General features: G+C 38.8%; 4 protein-coding genes across 6 annotated transcripts in view; 3 read left to right on the top strand and 1 right to left on the bottom strand.

The window, feature by feature from the left end:
• LOC143340423 (very long chain fatty acid elongase AAEL008004) overlaps window positions 1-7,387 on the top strand; it is a 46,243-nt gene extending 38,856 nt beyond the window's left edge. For 2 of the 3 annotated variants that reach the window (XM_076762350.1, XM_076762349.1), the window contains exons 4-7: window positions 1,037-1,120; window positions 1,935-1,991; window positions 2,095-2,200; window positions 2,852-7,387. In XM_076762350.1, coding sequence (XP_076618465.1) covers window positions 1,037-1,120; window positions 1,935-1,991; window positions 2,095-2,200; window positions 2,852-3,330 — 726 coding nt within the window. In that variant the 3' untranslated portion in view covers window positions 3,331-7,387. The remainder of the gene's footprint in view (window positions 1-1,036; window positions 1,121-1,934; window positions 1,992-2,094; window positions 2,201-2,851) is intronic. The other variant, XM_076762351.1, reaches the window with a different exon arrangement.
• Window positions 7,388-8,610: 1,223 nt separating this feature from the next.
• Arl8 (ADP-ribosylation factor-like protein 8) lies at window positions 8,611-11,252 on the top strand. The gene is made up of 3 exons (XM_076762352.1): window positions 8,611-9,256; window positions 9,661-9,977; window positions 10,051-11,252. The coding sequence occupies exons 1-3, from the start codon at window positions 9,134-9,136 to the stop codon at window positions 10,169-10,171; spliced, it is 561 nt and encodes a 186-aa protein (XP_076618467.1). The 5' UTR covers window positions 8,611-9,133; the 3' UTR covers window positions 10,172-11,252.
• On the top strand, window positions 11,113-12,262 carry LOC143340425 (protein FAM32A). The gene is made up of 3 exons (XM_076762353.1): window positions 11,113-11,252; window positions 11,521-11,653; window positions 11,717-12,262. The coding sequence occupies exons 1-3, from the start codon at window positions 11,170-11,172 to the stop codon at window positions 11,837-11,839; spliced, it is 339 nt and encodes a 112-aa protein (XP_076618468.1). The 5' UTR covers window positions 11,113-11,169; the 3' UTR covers window positions 11,840-12,262.
• Window positions 12,263-12,376: 114 nt separating this feature from the next.
• On the bottom strand, window positions 12,377-15,094 carry Udt (protein undicht). The gene is made up of 9 exons (XM_076762346.1): window positions 14,924-15,094; window positions 14,501-14,746; window positions 14,265-14,422; window positions 14,050-14,197; window positions 13,543-13,969; window positions 13,305-13,459; window positions 12,986-13,225; window positions 12,687-12,919; window positions 12,377-12,565 (listed from the first exon to the last, which is right to left on the bottom strand). Exons 1-9 carry the CDS (start codon window positions 14,973-14,975, stop codon window positions 12,383-12,385), a joined length of 1,842 nt encoding a protein of 613 aa, XP_076618461.1. The 5' UTR covers window positions 14,976-15,094; the 3' UTR covers window positions 12,377-12,382.
• Window positions 15,095-20,370: the final 5,276 nt, after the last annotated feature.

Below are 20,370 nucleotides of genomic sequence, written 5' to 3'. Positions count from 1 at the left end.
CTTACGGGGATAATTTTAGAAACTGGGTCATGGCACGAAACTTGTTCAAACGAAGTCGGGAAAAATTTACTTTATCGAATGCATCTTCCCATGATTAATATCCATTTCAAAGGATGCGTCGATGCACGTGTAATTGCGGTGGCATCTTTCGACGAATCTTCGCTTTCAATGATAATAGGAAATTCTCAATACCGTCGTTTTTTCCGCTTATAATATGAGAAGATAGCGATCGTTACCAGGAACATGTTGCAATAATTGTCAAACGTTTAAGTCATTCTTTGCAAATGCATCGATGGACCTTTTAAGAAAACGCTTACGACTCATTTTCTAGAATTACCCTGTGCAGCCTCGAATATCTGTCTCTCGTCTGTTTTGTGTGCGTGTACTGTTCCTAACTGTGTTTGCTTGCATGATCATTCTAGCTGGATTAAGATCCATTTACTCCATGCACGGACGTGTGTTAAAATGGTGTATATTCCCATAGGAAGGTACGCTATTTCGACCCTCGTCTGATTCCAGTCTTATACATCGATAGACTGAGCTTAAGTTGGTAGAAAGAATGTAGAAACAATATACTGTATTCCTGGGATAAATGTGAAACTCCAATTAGTCTAGTGACTAACGTGAAAAGCAGTCCATGATAGATAAAAGAATAATATTTTTACATTTATTACGGGAATATATTGTATATGTTATTTCCTTCGATTCCGACCTCTTTCCAGCAACGTAGCCTCAATCCATCGATGTGTAAGTAGGCGTGGCGAATATTCTCTGAAGGAAAATTAGTCGTTACTCTGTTTTCATCGACGGATCCGTAAGCGTTTCGTAAATGTTTGATTTCAAGGAAACAGCCTGTGCATAGGTAAGACATCGACCTTAATTAACGGTGTGCAACCAAAGATCATTACTGCGGTCGTAGATAAGCTTTTCCACGTGGCGTGTACGCCGTTTCGCGTGTACCTTGTTCCTTGTGCCTCTTCCATTTATTTTTTTTTTCACTGATCGGAGAATGGACTCTGGGCGGTTGTGGTTGCAGATAGGAATGTCCGGATGGCTGACTGGCGACTATTCTCTAAAGTGTCAACCCGTAGACTACAGCGATCGACCCCAAGTACTAAGGGTGGGTGATATTCCCAATTAACACTCAAACGTTACACTAAATCCAACACACTTTCCAAACATTCTGTCGAGTACACGATTAAACTGGAAATTCGCCTGAAAAGTATAATCTTGAGTCGAGTCTGTGCAACTAATATTTCTTACGAAAGAATTACTTTGGTAAAAATAAATTGTGCTTCGAAGTGTCTCTTACGACACTCTGAAACGAAAATTGTTTCTCAGACGAGAAATAATTTCTTTTTAATTCTTCGAACGTTTACGTTCTCTTTCGCGTCTTTCCTTTTTTCTTTCTATTAACATGATCTTTACTCGACAACTTTACCGTTCCACGCCACTAAGTTTCCAAGTAGTATTTGAAAAAGACAGTAGTTAATCGGGCAAGCTAACTCACTTCAAACCAGCCGCTTAATGCAATTAACACCACTTAACAAATTGTGTGCGAAAGAACAAAAAAAAAAACTTGAAAATAAATACACTTACACGACGACAATTTTATTTACTTACAGTTCATCACTCGATAGCTATCACCGTAGATTCACAGAACGATATACATCCGAACAAATTACAGACTATCGTTCCCGCGAACCTATCAAGAGCAAATCTTTGGAGCATTTGATTGCTATTACAGTTTCTTTTGTTTATAACTAGTGCATAATCTTACTCTATCAGTGGCGATGGGATCGAGGATTACTATGCAAATATTAGACTTGATCTCGACGCTGCTGATGGCTCGATCTCCGACGATTTGCCTCTCTTGCTACGTTTCACACGATCTCGAACTTATAAGAGTTTAATCGTTATTTTGCAAAACGCAGATGGTGCACGTTTGTTGGTGGTATTACTTCTCCAAATTCACGGAATTCATGGACACGGTAAGTAATCGTAATCTAGTAAAGATCGAGTCTTAACGATCAGCCTCAGCGTTCGATCATCAACCAATTGTCTAAGATCTCTTGTTGTTCGTCGTCTTTGTAGATCTTCTTCGTACTGAGGAAGAAGAATGATCACGTGTCGACGTTGCACGTCATTCACCATGGTTGCATGCCAATGTCAGTGTGGTTCGGCGTAAAATTTACACCTGGTACGTAGAATCGATGATTAAATCGTAAGATTAAGCAGCAATTCAATTGTTCGTTGCGTTGGGTCGAGTGACGCCGTTTATCAACCGATAATTGATTTTAATTAACATTGTTGCATCGCCCAAATGGGAGAACAGCCATGAAATTCTACTACAAGTTTACCAATATTAAATCGAAGCTTGTAAACCCCGTAAATTACTCATCGTGAGATTATTTCGTGAGACATGAACAGGGAATAAAAAGTAAACTGGACATTAAACACGTGCGTGTCCGTATGCCCTGGATCGGATTCTTTTTCTCCTTCGATTAATATTATTTATTCGTTCCGTTGACACAGAAACTTTCGTTTTTGCCGTTAAAAAAATTCGGTACACGCGATTTGTCAGCGTGCAGCTAATGCAGGGTTATTGAAATTTCAGATAAAAATAAAACTAAATAGCGTCATAGGTGTCCCGAGTTTCCGGTGTCACGTAAGACCCAACAAAGCTTTTCTTTCTTTCGTTTTCGATGTATCCTTTAGTGAATTTTACTTGGATATTTTAGGAGGTAATTCTTAAAATCCCAAGCATTAAAAAGAGATACAAAATTTCTATTTTTTCAATCGATCACAGTGGTTTCCCACCTTAACCGAAGCTGGATCTTTTGATTTCCAGGCGGCCACAGCACGTTCTTCGGGCTCCTGAACACGTTCGTTCACATCGTGATGTACACGTACTATCTGCTGGCGGCGATGGGCCCGAGGCTGCAGCCGTACCTCTGGTGGAAGAAGTACCTGACCGTTTTCCAGATGATCCAGTTCGTCGCCGTGATGATCCACGCGTTTCAGCTGCTGTTCATCGACTGCAACTACCCGAAGGCGTTCGTCTGGTGGATCGGTCTGCACGCGACTATGTTCTTCTTCCTGTTCAACGAGTTCTACCAGCAGAGTTATCTGCAGAAGAAACGATCAGTGGCGAACGGGGTCGCAAAGGGCCACCAGTCGAACAGTCAACACGCGAACGGGGTGTCGAACGGGGCGGTTGGTAACTCGTTGTCGTCGGGACGAAGGGACGCCGCCGATTATTACGTGAAGGGGGACAGCCTAGCGGCGTCGGAGCTGAACCTTCGAAAATCTTACACGACGACCGAATGACCCGATCGCGCCACGTCGTTAGATCGTCATCGATTCATCTCATCCCCCTTGTACCATCGATCCTCCAAGTCGCATCCGGGTTTCGCTCTGTTCGCGCTTCCGGTCCGACGATCCTTCGCGATCTCAGCGGGGCATCGAAACATCGAGAAAGCATGTGTACAGTAAAATAGTACAAAATTGTTCCGCGTATTCGTAGAGGAATAGAGGAATAGAAAGAGGAGTAGCAAAGGGTGAGCGTAGGACGAGAGGAACGTGCCCGAGACGGTGCGACCCGGATGTGTCGCGACTCAATGTCACGGATCGCCGATCCAGGTATCCCGTGACGCCCTTCCTGGGTACGCTGTTCGTACACCCGCCCACGACCGTCGTCGAGAGCAAGGAAACCTTCGCGTTAATAAAATCGCGACGGGAACCCGGGGACGCAGGCGACGATTACACAACGAGCAATTCGGATACATATGTTCGCGGCGATCGTACATTGCCGGAGAGACGGTGATTTTCGTCGCATTACGGTACAGAAGCAAGGTAAGACGGGGAGGAGTAATGGTTTTTTATTGACCGTGGTGAAATTGCCGCGGTTTCCGCGGCCAGACGGGGACTCTCGCTATCTCGCAAACCGCGTGAAATTGGCTGGTTCGCTTCCCCCCTTCCGGACACACTCCGTTTCATTAGAACAGACATCGGAGCAATATTTACGGTTTACATAATTTTTAAAGGCGCGGGATGCCAGCCCGCAAAATATTTTTGCTGTCATCGGTTGTGCTCGCGCGCGGTGGCAACGACGGTTCATAGATTATATAAAAACAGGGAATTATATAAGAGAGTTAACGGTGAGTCTTGGATCAGGATTGCGTAACAATGCCACCGATCGTTATTCGATTATACAATTCGGGGAAGATCTCGTTTTTTCGGTGTCGGAACCGTTAGAATTATTCGTTTGCCTTTTATTGTCGGTTGCTCGAGAGCCGGTGACCTTAATTCAGATCCAACGGGGAACGGTCTCGAGACGGGAGCCCGGAGCGTTACGTAAACCGCGTGCATGCGCAGAAGATCTCTAAACATTCGCGCGCGCAGGCACGAAAATTTAACGAAATTCACGTGTATCTTCGTTCGTAAACATTTAACAGGACAAACAACGGGATGGAAATTAAACGAGTCGTACGCTGGTCTTACGCGTACAAACGTTTGCATATTTAAACCGTGGACAGTACCGAATCGTTGGCCAATAAATTCGCATTTAGAGAGGCAGGCGCTCGATCTGCGCGGCGGTCGTGTGCATGGTGTACGATATGTTCAGCATTGTACATAAAATACATCGTCTTTTCGGTATGCTCGACTCGAAAGCCACTCAGTTCGAATTTAAAAATATATATATATATGAATATATATCTATATTGAACGAGAAATCGAAGGATTGTACAAAGTTTGCAATTTTCTACTAATCGGTAATAAGAACGATCTAACGATTTATTGTATAGTTGATTGTAGGTACATACAGGGTGGTCCAGTAGGAACTAAATGCATGATTGTCTGTTTTTAATGGTTTTGTAGGATGAATTAGACGCCAGGATAGTTTCTGGAGTAACCGAGGTCATCGATATCTTTTTTCGTGAAATCTGTATTCTTTTCGTAAGACAACGGACTCACTTCGGATCGATGACCTTCCGCATCGACGCGTTTCGTTAGCGAAGGTGCTGATATTATTACCAAAATTAAATTTGTTTTTTTTTCTTTTTTACGAAAATTCTTTATCACGAATGACGAGCGAATTTTGCATGCTTCTCCCGCCTCCGAGGCGTTCTGGATTATCCCAAGTACTTGTTTAAATTATTATGTAAAAACTAGGAATATTAAATATTTGAATGGTGTACTTATTAATTTAGAGTATTTCCCATGACATTGTCGTTACGTAGAACTTTACGAGCATTAGTTTATTTATGGTTATTTGTTAAGAGAGCGTCGTGTGTCGAAGTGTCAGTCACCGGTGACCAACGGCGGCCTAAACGGGAAAGGAACATACGGTTTCATTGAAAAAGTATCGATAACTTTCCATGCATCTCGTTTGTCCTATGAAACGATACAATTTTAATCCACATTTCTGACGGTCCACCCCGTATTTAGGACTTCTCGCTGATTGGCTTTTTTGCCGACTATGTTATACGCATCGCGAAGCCGAGCAAAGCAAAGGAAACGTACGTTTTCGACGACCAAATGTTAGATTCCTCCAACGTGCCTTGCGAAAGTAAACGGATGTGCCTTAATATCTAGGATGTGTTCTAACCATCGCGCGTGCGAGGATCGTTCAAATTCACAACGAAACTTAATAATGGCGCGCCACGAACGATCCGTCGTCGATGTCTCGTCGTAAACGAATGCACAAAACGTCCCGTTTCGGTCTGCAACACGGTCACCGATATCAGAGCTGTGATTACCGAAACGTATTTGATCGCGTGTCACTTGTGATCTAGACATTAAGGTTTCGATTCAGAACGCATCGTTACAGACACCGAATTCCCCGACTTCCCTTTTTTTTTGTTTTACCACGCTGTCCTGTATTTAAATCTTTTGCTCAGAACGAAATCGTTAACAGAGCGTTCAGAATCATGGTTGTTGAAATTGTTGTTAGAGTTTAGAACAGCGAGCGTTTGTATTTCTTTTAGCAAACTTTTTAAGACTCTGCACCGTTAATACTTCTTCACTCCTCTCCCTCAGATAGTTACCTATTTCTATTTTTTTATGCGACCGCTCGCGATCCATGAGATCTGTGATGTAAATCATTCGTGTATTGCATAAATCAAAATTCTTTCCGACCGTCTAAATCATCAAATTTCGCGCGATCGCGGTTTGTAATATTGTTATGGATATTTGCTCACGTTTGTTCTTTTTTATAGAAATTTCTTAATCAGCATCAATCGTTTGTGCGACTAGTAAGTATCAGTACAATCGTAGCGGTTGGGAACCGATCGCGTAGATCGCTGATCCTTTGAACTTTGTACCATGCGGACAGACCATAAAAGATCGAATTACGACGAATACGATCGATGTGCACAAAACGTCCACTTGGTGTTTCGTTCGCTTTGCACGTTTCGTACACCTTGTACATAGGTAGGTTAGTTTTGTACTGTCATAAGGTAAAAAAAAAAAAAATAATAATAATGAGAAACGAAGGTAGCAATCATTTCGACACACGAACGGAAAAGCTTAAAGAATGAAAGGAAATGAGAAAGAAATAAAAGTAAAGTCAGATACCATAAGTATCGCACGCATAATGATAATTTACGTACGAATCTACATCTAGATATTATTACGAATAAAGAGTTGTTAAAAAATGGAGCAAACAGAAATTTACACAGAAATTAATGATTGTTTTGTAATCGCGGCTATGTACATAAACTTTCGAATAAGCGAAACTGATGCCAATATAAGACACTACGAATTAAAACGTATCTCCCCCCTCCTCACAACCTGCCAAAAAATACTAAATATAAAATCGAGTATCGAACATTTTCTAATGTAATAACAAGATACTAATATGCGTCTGGATTAAATCCGAGCGTGATGATCCATAATGACAATCTTAAACAAACATATACTTAAACCATCGATGAATCTACCCTATAACGCTATTAATAATAAATTATACGAGTATCGTAGATACGACTCTTTGAACGATAATTTTAAAGTGAATCTTGGAGGGAAGTACAACGTTGTAATATGACTATTGTTGCAACTCGACGAGCATCTTATCGTACAATAAACCGTCGCGTTTGTGGCTTTCATTATAAGAAACCTCAAACAGTGTCGACTGTAAAATCCTGGGCCGTGAAAGTCTTAAACGTCTTATTTCTCTTTTTGTTGTTACTTAAGTTACATTGTAATTTTGTAAACAACTATCATTTTCTAAATATCAGACATAGCGAGAAAGAATTTTTCTATGGTGTAACTCGATCGATGATAGGCAAAATTCCTATCTAGATAAAAATTTTTATTAACGAATAAACGATAACTAAATAAAAATTTAACTGTTCGATCGAATAAACGTTACGACTAAAAGCTACACGTTGGTCTTATTGGTCATCTATTATTCGAATAAAACATTTCCAGTCTTTGTCGAGCAAACAACAGTTACATCAAATTCCGGTCTACGTTTTGGCTCAATCTCCAATGGCATATCGCCAGCTTTGAATATTAAAAACCAACTTTGTATACTTCTTACGTTAACATAACCTTCTCCAAATGCTAAATTTATTTTTTCCTATTTTTAAATTAGTAAAAAAAAAAGCTGTCTAGACACGAACTTAATATTTATCGACATTATTATTCTCGAACCGAGACACGACCAGGCGATTAAATTATATGCCCAACGATGGGATGTAATAAACAGGACGCTGGAATGCAAATTGCTAGACGGATCCAAATGAATTAAATGAAGATTAAGTATGGAATTAAATATGGACAGCGATGAGTGACGTTATGTATCTTCAGAGTCTCTGGTTATTCTTTTATTTCGCAGAATAAAACAATTTAAAACTAATTATCGCGTGTATGCAACATGGACTTAATTGCATTGTGCCTCGTTATCCTGTACGCCGATAAGATACCAGATTTTAGTAATTGTCATGTAGTTATTCACACGATACGGTTTTACAAAATGATTAAATAAACCGACTGAAATTTACTGTGCTACGAATTCGTGCTTATCGTTAAATAATTTTAGAATGTTTTTAACGGATAACAAGAGAAATAAATCGATTTCGTTCCAGGTGCATTTGCATGTAGCTATATGCGCGATGTGATGGCTTCTATAAATACAGAAACAATAGTTCTCAATCGATACGTCGTAATATTTTATTTAACGTAACACCTAAACAAATCAACATCAAATGTATCGAATAGAAACCTAAACCATCGGTTCGTTTTTGCATGAAAAGTTGTTAAAAGTCGTTAGATATTGTAGTAACGACATTAAAAAGAACGAAATTACAAAACTTCGTTTATTACAATCCCAGGTTGAAAACCACTGTCTACCTACAATGTATGTAGCAACCTGAAACTGTCGAGAATCAACTGCCGCGACGGTTCGTCTATAATAACGGTCGTTATCGTCTCTCAATGCGATGACACATAATTATTTTCTTCGCCTACGTACTCATTAGTCAAATAAATTAACATAAATATTACAGAACGTTTATACTTGATCATACCAATCGTTCGCGTGCCTCTGTAGGAAATCTACTCTTTCAGAGAATTAACTCTCCAATTTTACGAGCACTGCATAATTTTAAACTTTATATGCAGTACGGATGCATTTTCTATAGACAATGTAAAACTATGACAGCAGCTGTGCATATACACGCGATAATAGACTGGTGGATAACCGAACAGAGGTCGCCAACGTTTACTTGGTCGCTGAATTATTAATCCACGGAACTGTACCAAAATGCGGGCAACGTCGAATTGAGAATCGCTGCAACGTCTTTTGTTGCACGTCAATGCCCGAACTGTTAAGAACGCTTGGACACCGTAGACTACCTCCACGATAAACTCGTCTGATACACAAGATATCGGTTTTTTGAGAGATAAAATTGGGCACAGCATCTTGTGACGCATCAGAAACACTCGAGTGCCGCGCGGTTAGTTGTTGTCAGTTACTGACTAGCGCGGTGCATACCTCTGGATCTGACAACCTGACGTCGTACTCGAACGCAAATGACTATATGTCAAAGACAGTGAACAGCGCACTTTAAGTGAACAATTTATAATTTCTACCGGTGGAGCTGGATTTCCTCCGATCGTATAAAACATGTTGGCCCTCATCAATCGGATTTTGGACTGGTTTAAGTCCCTCTTTTGGAAAGAGGAAATGGAACTTACTCTCGTCGGCTTGCAGTACAGTGGAAAAACTACCTTCGTAAATGTCATAGCGGTACGAAAGTTTCTAACCGTTGTCGCAACTCTATTATTCCCGGTCTTCAAAATTTATGGTCGTTTGATGTTAAACATATAAAATTCACCTTTGCGAAACAATGTAACATGCACCGTCTTGGTTATATTCTATAACCCGTTCGAAATAATTTCGTCTATCGTAGATGTAAATTGTTCTCGTATCCGCCCTTGCTCCAAAATTCCATAAATACGCATTTTTACGATAATTTTGTTAGAGGAAAGAGTTTTTAATGGCTATTACTTTTATTCTTTGCATTGAGATTCAGATGTTAATACGTTTTAATGAGAGTTTAGATACTGATATAATTTCTTAGGATACTACTCATATTGTTTTAAAATGTTTTGTTGTCTAAGACGATCGTAAAAACATGTTTGTTTTTTCAGTCTGGACAATTTAGCGAAGACATGATTCCAACTGTTGGTTTTAACATGCGCAAAATAACAAAAGGCAACGTTACCATAAAGGTGTGGGATATTGGAGGTCAACCAAGGTTCAGATCTATGTGGGAAAGATATTGCAGAGGGGTGAATGCGATAGTTTATATGGTAGATGCAGCAGATTTTGACAAAATAGAAGCAAGTCGCAATGAGTTGCACAATTTATTGGATAAACCTCAACTGGCTGGTATACCAGTGTTGGTTCTTGGCAACAAAAGGGATTTAGACCGTGCTTTAGATGAAAACGGACTCATAGATAGAATGTATGTATATTATTTTGAGAAAAATGAAAATGAGTACAGTGGCAAAACAATACTAAATAATATATTTTTCTAGGAACTTAGCTGCTATTCAAGATCGCGAGATCTGTTGCTATAGCATTTCGTGCAAAGAAAAAGACAATATCGATATTACGTTGCAGTGGCTTATAGCACATTCTAGAAGTGGTGTTCGCTAATACGTGTAATAAATTTTACATACTTATACATTCTTATCGAAAAGCCCAAAATATTGATAGCAGAATTGGGATCAAACGTACGAGGGAGTGTTCAGCGATGATTTCACATTGGATTGATTTATTACTGTAGAAAATTTTTTTTGTATCTAAGCTTTAGCTGTTCTTCGTTCAAACAATATATAACTCGTCGAAAATTGAATGAAAAGAAACCAAGGATGTTATGCTTAAGCCAAATATGCTCGTGTGAACAATAATGAGACACGTTCATCCTTGCAAGCACGTTAGGAATAAGTAACTTTTTTATATTGTGTTTTTAGATAGTCTGTTTAAATAACAGTGCCGTTTCTGTAACTTAAAACCATGAAAGAAAAATAGCATTTACTGGTCAACATAGAGACAGTTTCAGCTAGTATGAATACAGGCGCATAATAATATCAATTATCATATAGTACATATTCTCGGAACTATTTACTTAAGATTAATACGTCACGACATAGAGTACTTTTGATCGCTGTATGTACACGAACATGATGCTAAGTAAACTTGTATAATTAATGGAGAATTATTAACAATATTATACCGATTTATTATGATCCTTAAAAATATAACAGTTGTGTTATGTATATACACGTATACAGATATATATATAACGGAATAAAAATATGTAATCCATTTTTTTTTCAAATGGGAGATCGCCTTTAAAGAAATTTCTATTATCAAGAGACAAAAATAATAAAATATTATATGTTTTTAAAATGACAATGTTTAGGATAAAATTAACAAACATTCAAACTGAAATGAGTCATTTTGATTCGTCAGCGATGCGTATGACATCACCATATAATCGATTGAACGTTGTGTCGAGAATCGATATATTAGAATTCTTGTCTGTGTAACACAGTTGTGTGTGAGCTGTCACACTGCGTGGTTGAAAGACAGTCTCACGCGTAGAAAACAAATAGTGTTTTGTAGAAAAATATTTATTTGCAAAAGTAATAATGGCACCAACTAACGACGACCCTTATGCACACGCAGCAAAGGGCCTTTTGAAACTAAAAAATGATCAAGGGGTTAGCAAGAAGTATGTAAATGACAGATTTCATACTTAATATAGGTTATGTTGAAATTGACAGGTCTCGAGTAAAATATACGTTTCGAATAGTAAATAATAAATTAAAACTGTTTCTTCAAAGTCCAATTTACTGTAATTGCAATAAAATACTATTTCATTTGCATTAAATTTCTGAAATAATGTTCTTACATGTAGTCCTGGATATTGTTTAAAATAGAAGTATTACTTATTAATAAATAATAACAATACTACTATTATCATACCTCTTGGAATATAGAAAAAAACATAAAGAAGGCAAAAAGAAGAAACTAGTGGAAGTATCAAAAATTGTAGAAGAAGAAAAATCTAAGACAACAGATATCAAACGAACAAAAGCTGAAATAGCATTTCAAAAAATGCAGGAAAAGATGGTAAATATCTATTTAACCTTTAAACTTAAGAGATAATTACATTTGAGTGAATGTTATTTGCAGCAAAATGAAAGGATAAAACAAAAGGCCTCCATGACACATAAACAGAGGGTAGAAGAATTCAATAGGCACTTGGATAGCTTAACAGAACACTTTGACATACCAAAAGTCAGCTGGACAAAATAAATTCTTTATATACATTTTAACTGTATAAAACTTTATTCATACACATTTATTACATATCTTAAATATAAATAATTAAAATAATATTAAAATTAATACTTGATCTTATATAAGATTGTACTTCATTGCAATGCTTGTAAAAAAATCTTTTAATATCAGGCCTTTGTAAAATGGATGGAATTAGAAGTCTTACAATTATATCTTTGATTTGCACAAATAATGCTTAAAACTAGTATTAAATTGTAGTATATAAAAAGGCACACTTGCCAAGGCACTTTACATTGTAACATACATTAATCTAAATCATAATATGTTACAATATCAGAAAAGTTTGTTCATAATTTATAATGTATATTACAAAAATGCATTATAAAATTCGATATATGTAGACAACATTCAGATTTAATAAAGTGTATGTACACAAAATGGACGGAATTAATATATCAAGAGTGATAAAAATCAAGGTATAAAATTGAAAGTCTAATACTTTTGCTAGTACCTTTAAATAACACTAATATTATCATGATAAAGCAGACATTAAAGGTACTACGCGTTAATTAAAACTATGTGAACTACGCTAATTATCGAAATGAATGATACATACGAACTCGAAATTTGTACTCCTCCATTGCCATATTTAAATATTTTGATGTAATTTTCGGTTACTACCCAGGGATTAGCCCCATCATCGAAATACATCGGACATTGGTCACGTTCTCTCTCGTATTCCTACATTTAAAATTATGATTAAAATAGCGTTAACTCGCTATTACGAGTAATTTGCACTTATAAATTAAAGTCAGACATCCTGTATATTTAGAAAAGATACGTAAAATCAATTTCAATTTACCTGTAGTTCTAATGCAACTGCCGCGCCTTCGGTATAATTATTACTTGTAACGTCTTGTTTAAGATCGCAGAATGGACCAATAGCTTGCGATATAAGGACTCTATTTAAATCGGCCCTCTGATACACCCAACAACGATATTTACTATACGGATCCAACTCGTCGTATGTTATCAAGTACGACTTCAAATTTTCTTTCCAAAATCCGATACACTTCATTTTGTAATCCGGCAAACCTAACACGGTCGAAATAAAATAACGCGTAAGAAGTATCTTTTAACTCGTGACAATTCGAAACTTACTGTAAATATCGACGGGTTTCCCTAAATAATCCACCGACAAGCAGTAGGTTTCGTCAATCGCGATTTCTTTCTGATCGGTGTCGCAAACCGAGAAATCTGAAATATTTTGTTGGCAATGGATATTCGGACGGGGAGATAATGTAACACCGCCTAAAATTCTAGTTTCAAATAGAACGTCCCCTTTTTGAGTAAACATGTATTTCCCGGCTATTGGGCAACGTACTGGTACCGGATTCTTTGCTAAAAGTGTAAAAGATATCGATATGAAAAATATCGATTGTAGATGGCCGTACGATTGTAAGAAGAATGTTACACCCACCCAAGAATAAGTCGTATTTCCAAGCTTCTTTGTTAGGAAATTGCACCCAAGAACAAACAGTGTGGAAATCGTCTTTGATAACCGCGATACCGCGTCGATATCTAATGATATTGTGATGTCGACGCACGAAATCGAAACAAACATAATCTTTTTGACTGAAAAGACGATTCACCGAATTGTGAAAACATAACCAGGTACGATATTCATCACGATATATTATTATGCAACGTATACATACCATCCGTCGACAGTCAATCTTGCCATCATGACTCTACTGTCTCTCGACTCGCGACAAACGTAAATTGTACGTCTGTAACGACCTTCGTCTGGATACCAAGTTTCGATTATATGCGTTTCGTTAATGAAAATATCTGCATCGATATTAGCGGTATTTATCCATTGTCCACTCATGTCTTCCGGTAATCTACATCCTGGCTCTACCACCTCAGCTTTAACAGGCGTTACTCGTAGACGCTCAGGACTTTTCTCAACAGTTTTCAACGTATTACATTCGGCGGTGATCGATACTCCAATGAAGAGATCGTCATCGCGATTTTTTAAGAAACATCGATATTTCTCGTCTTTTCGAGATTCTTTTGTATTCGCAACCGCGAAGAAATGATTCTTATCCACGAACCAATCTCCCAAACAGCTATACTCCACAACTGAAATATTTATAATAGAAAAATTGTGAGAAAAATGTAAAATATTCATTGGGATTTTGGTCAAGTAAAGGAAATTTTACCTCCATCAAAAGTGTTCTTCATACCCGAACACTGTTTATATGTTATATTGAATTTCTGATTAGTTATCAAAAACTGTGTTCCTGCTGTTTGGCAGGATCGAATTTGTGCATCAGGATGATCGCATTCTCCTGTAAATCTGAACCTATTCTGTAACAAGAATGAAATAATTAATTTCCTTTGTAATCATTTTGCTATTGCACATTTAAATACTAACCTGATAAGCAAACTGCCAAACACCCTCAAGAGATGATCTACAATTTACAGGAACATGATTTTCAGAAAATAGTGTTATTAACTGTTGATCTGGCTGTAATCCTTTGCATACATTTTCCACAGTTGGCTCAACATCATTAGGCAAATTCACACAACTTGCTGAAAACGTAAGACACATAACCTATAGTTTTTACAGCTTCCTTATCAATTTTTCTCAAGCTATTCTGGGTTCCTTACCTTCAAGTTTTTCCAACACATTTACTGTACGAACAATTAAGTTAACACAATGGTAACATTTGTCATTTCTAAACACAAATGTATAATTAACCAAATACTTTTCTACCATATTCACACAGATGCCACGATTTGTCATTGTTTCAGCATTTATTTCAGTCAAAGTATTTCTTCCATTCTCCCATGAAAACCATGATCCTCTTATTACAGTAGGAATTTGACAAGTAGATTCTTCATGGGAATATGCAACTAAAAGACAAATATATTTGTTAATAACCTCTTAAATATAATCACAATAAACTGTTAATTGCATCGATTAAAACGAGGTTATATGAAGCGAAGATCTTATTTTCCAACGAAGCAGAATTTAATTTATAACAATGGTGTATACAATTATGGGTAATTTAAAAATTCATTGAGACTTACCTTGCCACATAAAATATAGGACAAATAGAAACGTATGCCAACTTTTCGTCATCTTGTCATTAAATAAAACAACTCTTTCGATAATAAAATAAACAATTACTTTAATTCAGATCGATCACAGCGTGTAAAGAAACAATCCTAACGCCCATCCCATTTATGAACAGAGATACAAGATTGAGCATCGGGTGCACTAGTCACACTATGCCAGATCATGCGTACGTAGCTTGTAGAGTAACAAAGACAAACTGACATATGCCCTCTTTCGAACCGCCTCGTAAAGTCGAGAGAACCGCCCGTTTGCGTGGAATAGTTTATTATTTTCAACGATAGATGGCGCTTATTTTTCGACCTCAAACCCCCTGGTGCTAAAACGCCCAAGTTTGTCGTGGAATAGTTCGTTACCATCAACGCTAGATGGAGCTTATTTACCGACCTCAAGCCCCCTGGTGCTAAAACGCCCAAGTTTGTCGAGAAATCCATCTAGCGTTGACGGTATGAACTATTCCACGACAAACTTGGGCGTTTTAGCACCAGGGGGCTTGAGGTCGGTAAATAAGCGCCATCTAGCGTTGAAGGTAACGAACTATCCCATGACAAACTTGGGCTTTTTACCCACAGACGAGGTATACGTATAGACCTTTAGAGAGAAGACAATCAAATGTTTCTTTACTTTATAGATGACCCATTGGTATCTACCTATGTACTAACAATAAGTAGTAAGTCCGTTCCATTTATTTATATTATTGCCACAAAATTTACTTGTTTATTTTATTTGATTGTTTAATGTCTGTTTAATTTTGTTTGTCTATCTGAATTTATTTGATTATCATGAATGTTTCCTCTCTCTGTTTCGATAGTAATAACATTTGTGGTTTTTGTTTTGTCGTTGTTGCTCCAATTCTCGTAACATTTACTGGAACATTTTGTTTAAGTCTTTGGTGTGGAAATTTTATCTCGCATTGCACGGATATAGGTAGAATATCTTATTCAAAGATTTCTTTATATTCGTATAATACTGTTCGATGTAATTGTACTTATATTTTTCTATATATTTTTCATTGTGTGATATATTTGTAATGTGATATTTTATTTAATACTGTTCGATGTAATTGTATTTATATTTTTCTATATATTTTTCCTTGTGCATTATATTAGGTGATTTGTAATGTGATATTTTGTTTAATATTGTTTGATATAATTAACTTTTTAGTTTCAGTTTCAGTTTAGATGCAGGCTTGGATTTCTATTATAACCATTTTTATAAAAATTATATACATGTACAAAGAGCTCATCAAATATATTAACATATTATTTTACATGCAGAAACATGAAGATTCTTTTAAATTTGGAAATGAATATTCACTCAAAATAATAATTTCAATAGTGTATGGTTTTAGTTTTAATTTGAAATGCCCTCTTTCTCCGAAGCTACCCGAAGTAATTTCGGGTCGCCTCGTGCGAGCCTGAGGCTCTTGAAGGAGAGCAGTCAGTTTACTTTTGTCGTCTTTCCGAAACACTTCAAGCTCACGTACATACGCGTGATCTGTCATCTCTGGTATAAACCAGAGATGCCAGACGAAGCGCCGGGTGCACCATGGACACGTTTCATGGGAGTTAAGAGAGGCAAGCTCACATTTGCCTTCTCGCTCTTGAACAACTGACATCCGACCTCACGTCAACGGCATACGATTCGGAATCTCGACTGCCCAGGTATTTTTACTTGCCTTTCCTAGAGTTCATTACTGAACTCTGCAAATTACTCCTGGTTTCTGTTTGCCTCTGATGACCTCTGATGACCAGTGCTGACAAAAGTACAGAACTCCCGACAACTTTCGACACCATACAGCGACTGTTACTGACTGCTCCTGATTACTGCTTGCCTCTGCTGGACTCGGCTGACCATCGCTTATATTTCTGACAACCTATAACGATTACTACTGACTTCTGCTAACCTCTTTTGGTCTTTGCTGATCTCTGTCAGCATGTGCTTGTCTCTGCTGACCTTTCCTGGCCTCTGCCGAATGCTACTGAACACTGCAGGTATTTCTGATAATGTATAACGATTCATACTTGCTACTGCATGCCCCTAAAAGTCTCTGCTTGTCTTTGCAGGCTTCTGCCTGTCTGCGCATGCTTTTGCTGGTCTCTGCTGACCATTGCTGACCACCCCTGATGTTTCTGACAACATATAACGCTTACTATTTGCTACTATTCGCCCCTGGTGATCTCTGCTTGCCACTGCTGGCCTCTGCTGACCACCATATATATTTCTGGTAACATACAACGATTACTACGACTCCTGCCTTCCTCTGTTGGCCTCTGTCAGCGTCTCTTGGCCTAAGCTGGTCTCTGCCAACATCTCCCAACGTCAGCTGAGCATTGCTAATCACTGCTGACCGTTGCTGATAACTTGTGACACGATATAATATAATATAATATGTTTATATGTATTAAAGTTTTGTATAATGTAAATCTATGACAATAAATGATATAATTTCAAAGAATGCTATGTGTTCTCATCATTTCTACCTTTCCTTTCCTCTCGAAACCATTCCCTTACTTATAAGATACGTGCCACCCCTTCCCATTTCATTTCCTCGTGATAACAAAGTCTAAAATGGACATAAAACATCTGCGTCTTACTTATGGTCGATTAGAGATACTTATTCATTCATTCAGTAAACGTCAGCTCCCGTACTAGCTGCCAGAGATAAAAATTTTTAAGTCTAAAATGGACCTGAAACCGTCAGCGGCATAGCTACGGTCGATAGGCAAACGCCAGCTCCGCGTACTAGCTGCCAGAGGCAAAAATTTTCTAAGTTCCCCGGAAAGATTTCAAATATTGCGCCGCTTGCCAGAGGCAAAAATTTTCAAAGTCCCGCGGAAAGATTTCGAATTTACCGCCGCCTGGGCTTTCTCACAAGTGCTCGCTCGGGCCTTCGTTTCTATATATACACTCGTTAACCCAACTCTAAATGGGCCATTTCATGACATGCCTTCCTAGCAGCAACATCTCCAGCAGCAGCGGAGCCGGCAGGAGCTGGTCCTCCCCTGGAGGGGGGGTGGGGGTCCGGCCAGGTCTGGCTGGCGGTCTCCCACCCAGTGGGGGGGGGGGGGTGTCGCTGCAAAATTTTCGGGATGTTCCTTCCCGAAAAATTTCTAAGTTCCACAGCCGGCAGGAGACAACAACAATGGGCGGAGAGCGGAGAAGGCGCCAGCGACGATCTTCCAGAAAAATTTCAAAGTCCCACGGTTGACAGGAGGACAACAAACACTTGGAGGAAAAATTTCAAAGTCCCACAGCTAACACGAGGCACTGGCGGTTGACGGCTGGCAGGAGAGATGAAAGCCGGGCTTCCAGAGAAATATCGAAGTGCCCGGGAAAGATTTCAGGGGGGGCTCTTTAAAATTTTTGCCGAAAAATTCAGGCCGCAGCTGCTGCCTGAAACTTCCGAGAAATTTCAGGGATTCCGAGAAATTTCAGGGATTCCAAGAATTTTCAGGGTTTCCGAGAAATTTCAGGGCTCCCGTAAAGTTTCAGGGATTTCCGATCTGTTTCAGGGATTCCGAGAAATTTCAGGGATTCCGAGAAATTTCAGGAATTCCTAGAAATGACGTCATTTCCAGGAATTCCCAGAAATTTTCTGGCGGCGGGAGATTTGAAATCTTTCCGAAGAACTTAGAAAATTTTTAAAGATACGGAGTGTCGATCGAGTCTTATAACTAAGGGAATGATTTGGAGAGGGAAAGAACGGTCAAAAATGATGAGAACAGATAGAAATCTTTTAAATTATATCATTTATTGATATAAATTTACATTATATAAAACTTTAATACATATAAACATATTATATTATATTACATCATGTCACACGTTGTCAGCAACGGTCAGCAGTGGTCAGCGATGGTCAGCTGACGTCGGAAGATGTTCGCAGAGGCCAGTTTAGGCCAGGAGATGCTGGGAGAGGTCAGCAGAGGGTGGCAGTAGCCAGTAGTAATCGTTGTACGTTGCCAGAAATATAAACGGTGGTCAGCAGTGGTCAGCAGCGGTCAGCAGAGGCATGCAGAGGCAAATAGTGTCCAGCAGGGGCAAGCAGTAACAAGTAGTAATCGTTATACGTTGTCAGAAATATAAGCGGTGGTCAGCAGGGGCCAGCAGAGGCTGAGAGAGGCTAACAGTAGCCAGTCGTAATCATTATACGTTGTCAGAAGTAACAGGAGTGGTCAGCAGCGGTCAGCAGAGGCCAGCGGAGGCTGGCAGACGTCAATAGTAATCGTTATACGTTGTCAGAAATTCCAGGAGTGGTCAGCAGCGGTCAGCAGAGGCCAGTGGAAACCTGTTGACGGGAGGTTGGATATTAGTTGTTCAAGAGCGAGAAGGGAAGTGTGAGCCTTTCTCTCTCGACTCCCACGAGACGGTCCGAACTTACTTTGGGCAGCTTCGGTGAATCGAGAAAAAGGGCATATGTTATTTAGTCTTTGTCGACCCTCCTAACCCAGACCTAAGCCGGTTGCATTGGAGAAGTGGAGGCCTCGATTCGGAGTTGCAATTATCTGTTTTCTTGTTGAGATCGAGTTAGCAAGGGCAGTAGGTTCGATCCTCGGATCCGCTGCACGGTTCAGCGTCTCCAACAATTTAGCTTCTTCCCTTTTTAAACAAAATAATTACTTGGCATGACTAATCTAGTTTCTAAGGATGTAAAAGGGAGATCGATGGAACTTGGATTCCATCTATCTCTCTTTGGGTTTCCACTCGCAGTAATCGGTGTCACCCACGATAAAAAAGCTTTTCTATCGTGGGTAAGACCGAGTTAATGGCTGCGAATTTAGAATTGTTACTTGATATAATAAACGAATTTAGATTTATAGTTATAGATTTACAGTTTCTTGTTATTTACTCGTTTGATACTAGCTTAATTAAGGGCACACATTGATTAAAAGTAATTTGATAGGTATTTCTCGAAGCTTGCTCGTGAAACATTAGGATAATTCATCCATAAGAACAAGGTTTGCATCAAAAAGCAAATGTTTTGTTTAATGTCAGATAACAATAATTGAAAATAGTTAGAAGACAAATTAGAATTGCCTCCAATTTAACGGACGACTCCATCTGGCGAAACTATAAAACCTTTATTCTCTCGCGACGGACCTCCCCCTGTCCGCGTTCCCCTCTTGACCCTCATTTTTTACGAGATTAATTTAAGACAACTAACGTTTGATGAAAGTCGTTGAAGTATATCAGCTGCGAGATATTCGCCATTACACGTCGAACGAGCAGACTTCAGAAAGCAAAGGGGGTTCCTTCCGCGGTTGGAGCACGAACAGGGTGGTTCCCATTGGTCCATCGTAGGGTTTACGATTTGCAACGAGGCACCCGGTCCACGGTAGCAACCCCAAGAGGAAACGAACGCCATTGGTCCGCGCGTCGTATTTTTACCCCAACGTGC

This window comes from Colletes latitarsis, chromosome 3 (genome assembly GCF_051014445.1).
Source record: "Colletes latitarsis isolate SP2378_abdomen chromosome 3, iyColLati1, whole genome shotgun sequence".
NCBI classification, from domain to species: domain Eukaryota; kingdom Metazoa; phylum Arthropoda; class Insecta; order Hymenoptera; family Colletidae; genus Colletes; species Colletes latitarsis.
Note: the sequence above shows the minus strand (reverse complement) of the source record. Positions and strands in the feature narration are given on the sequence as shown.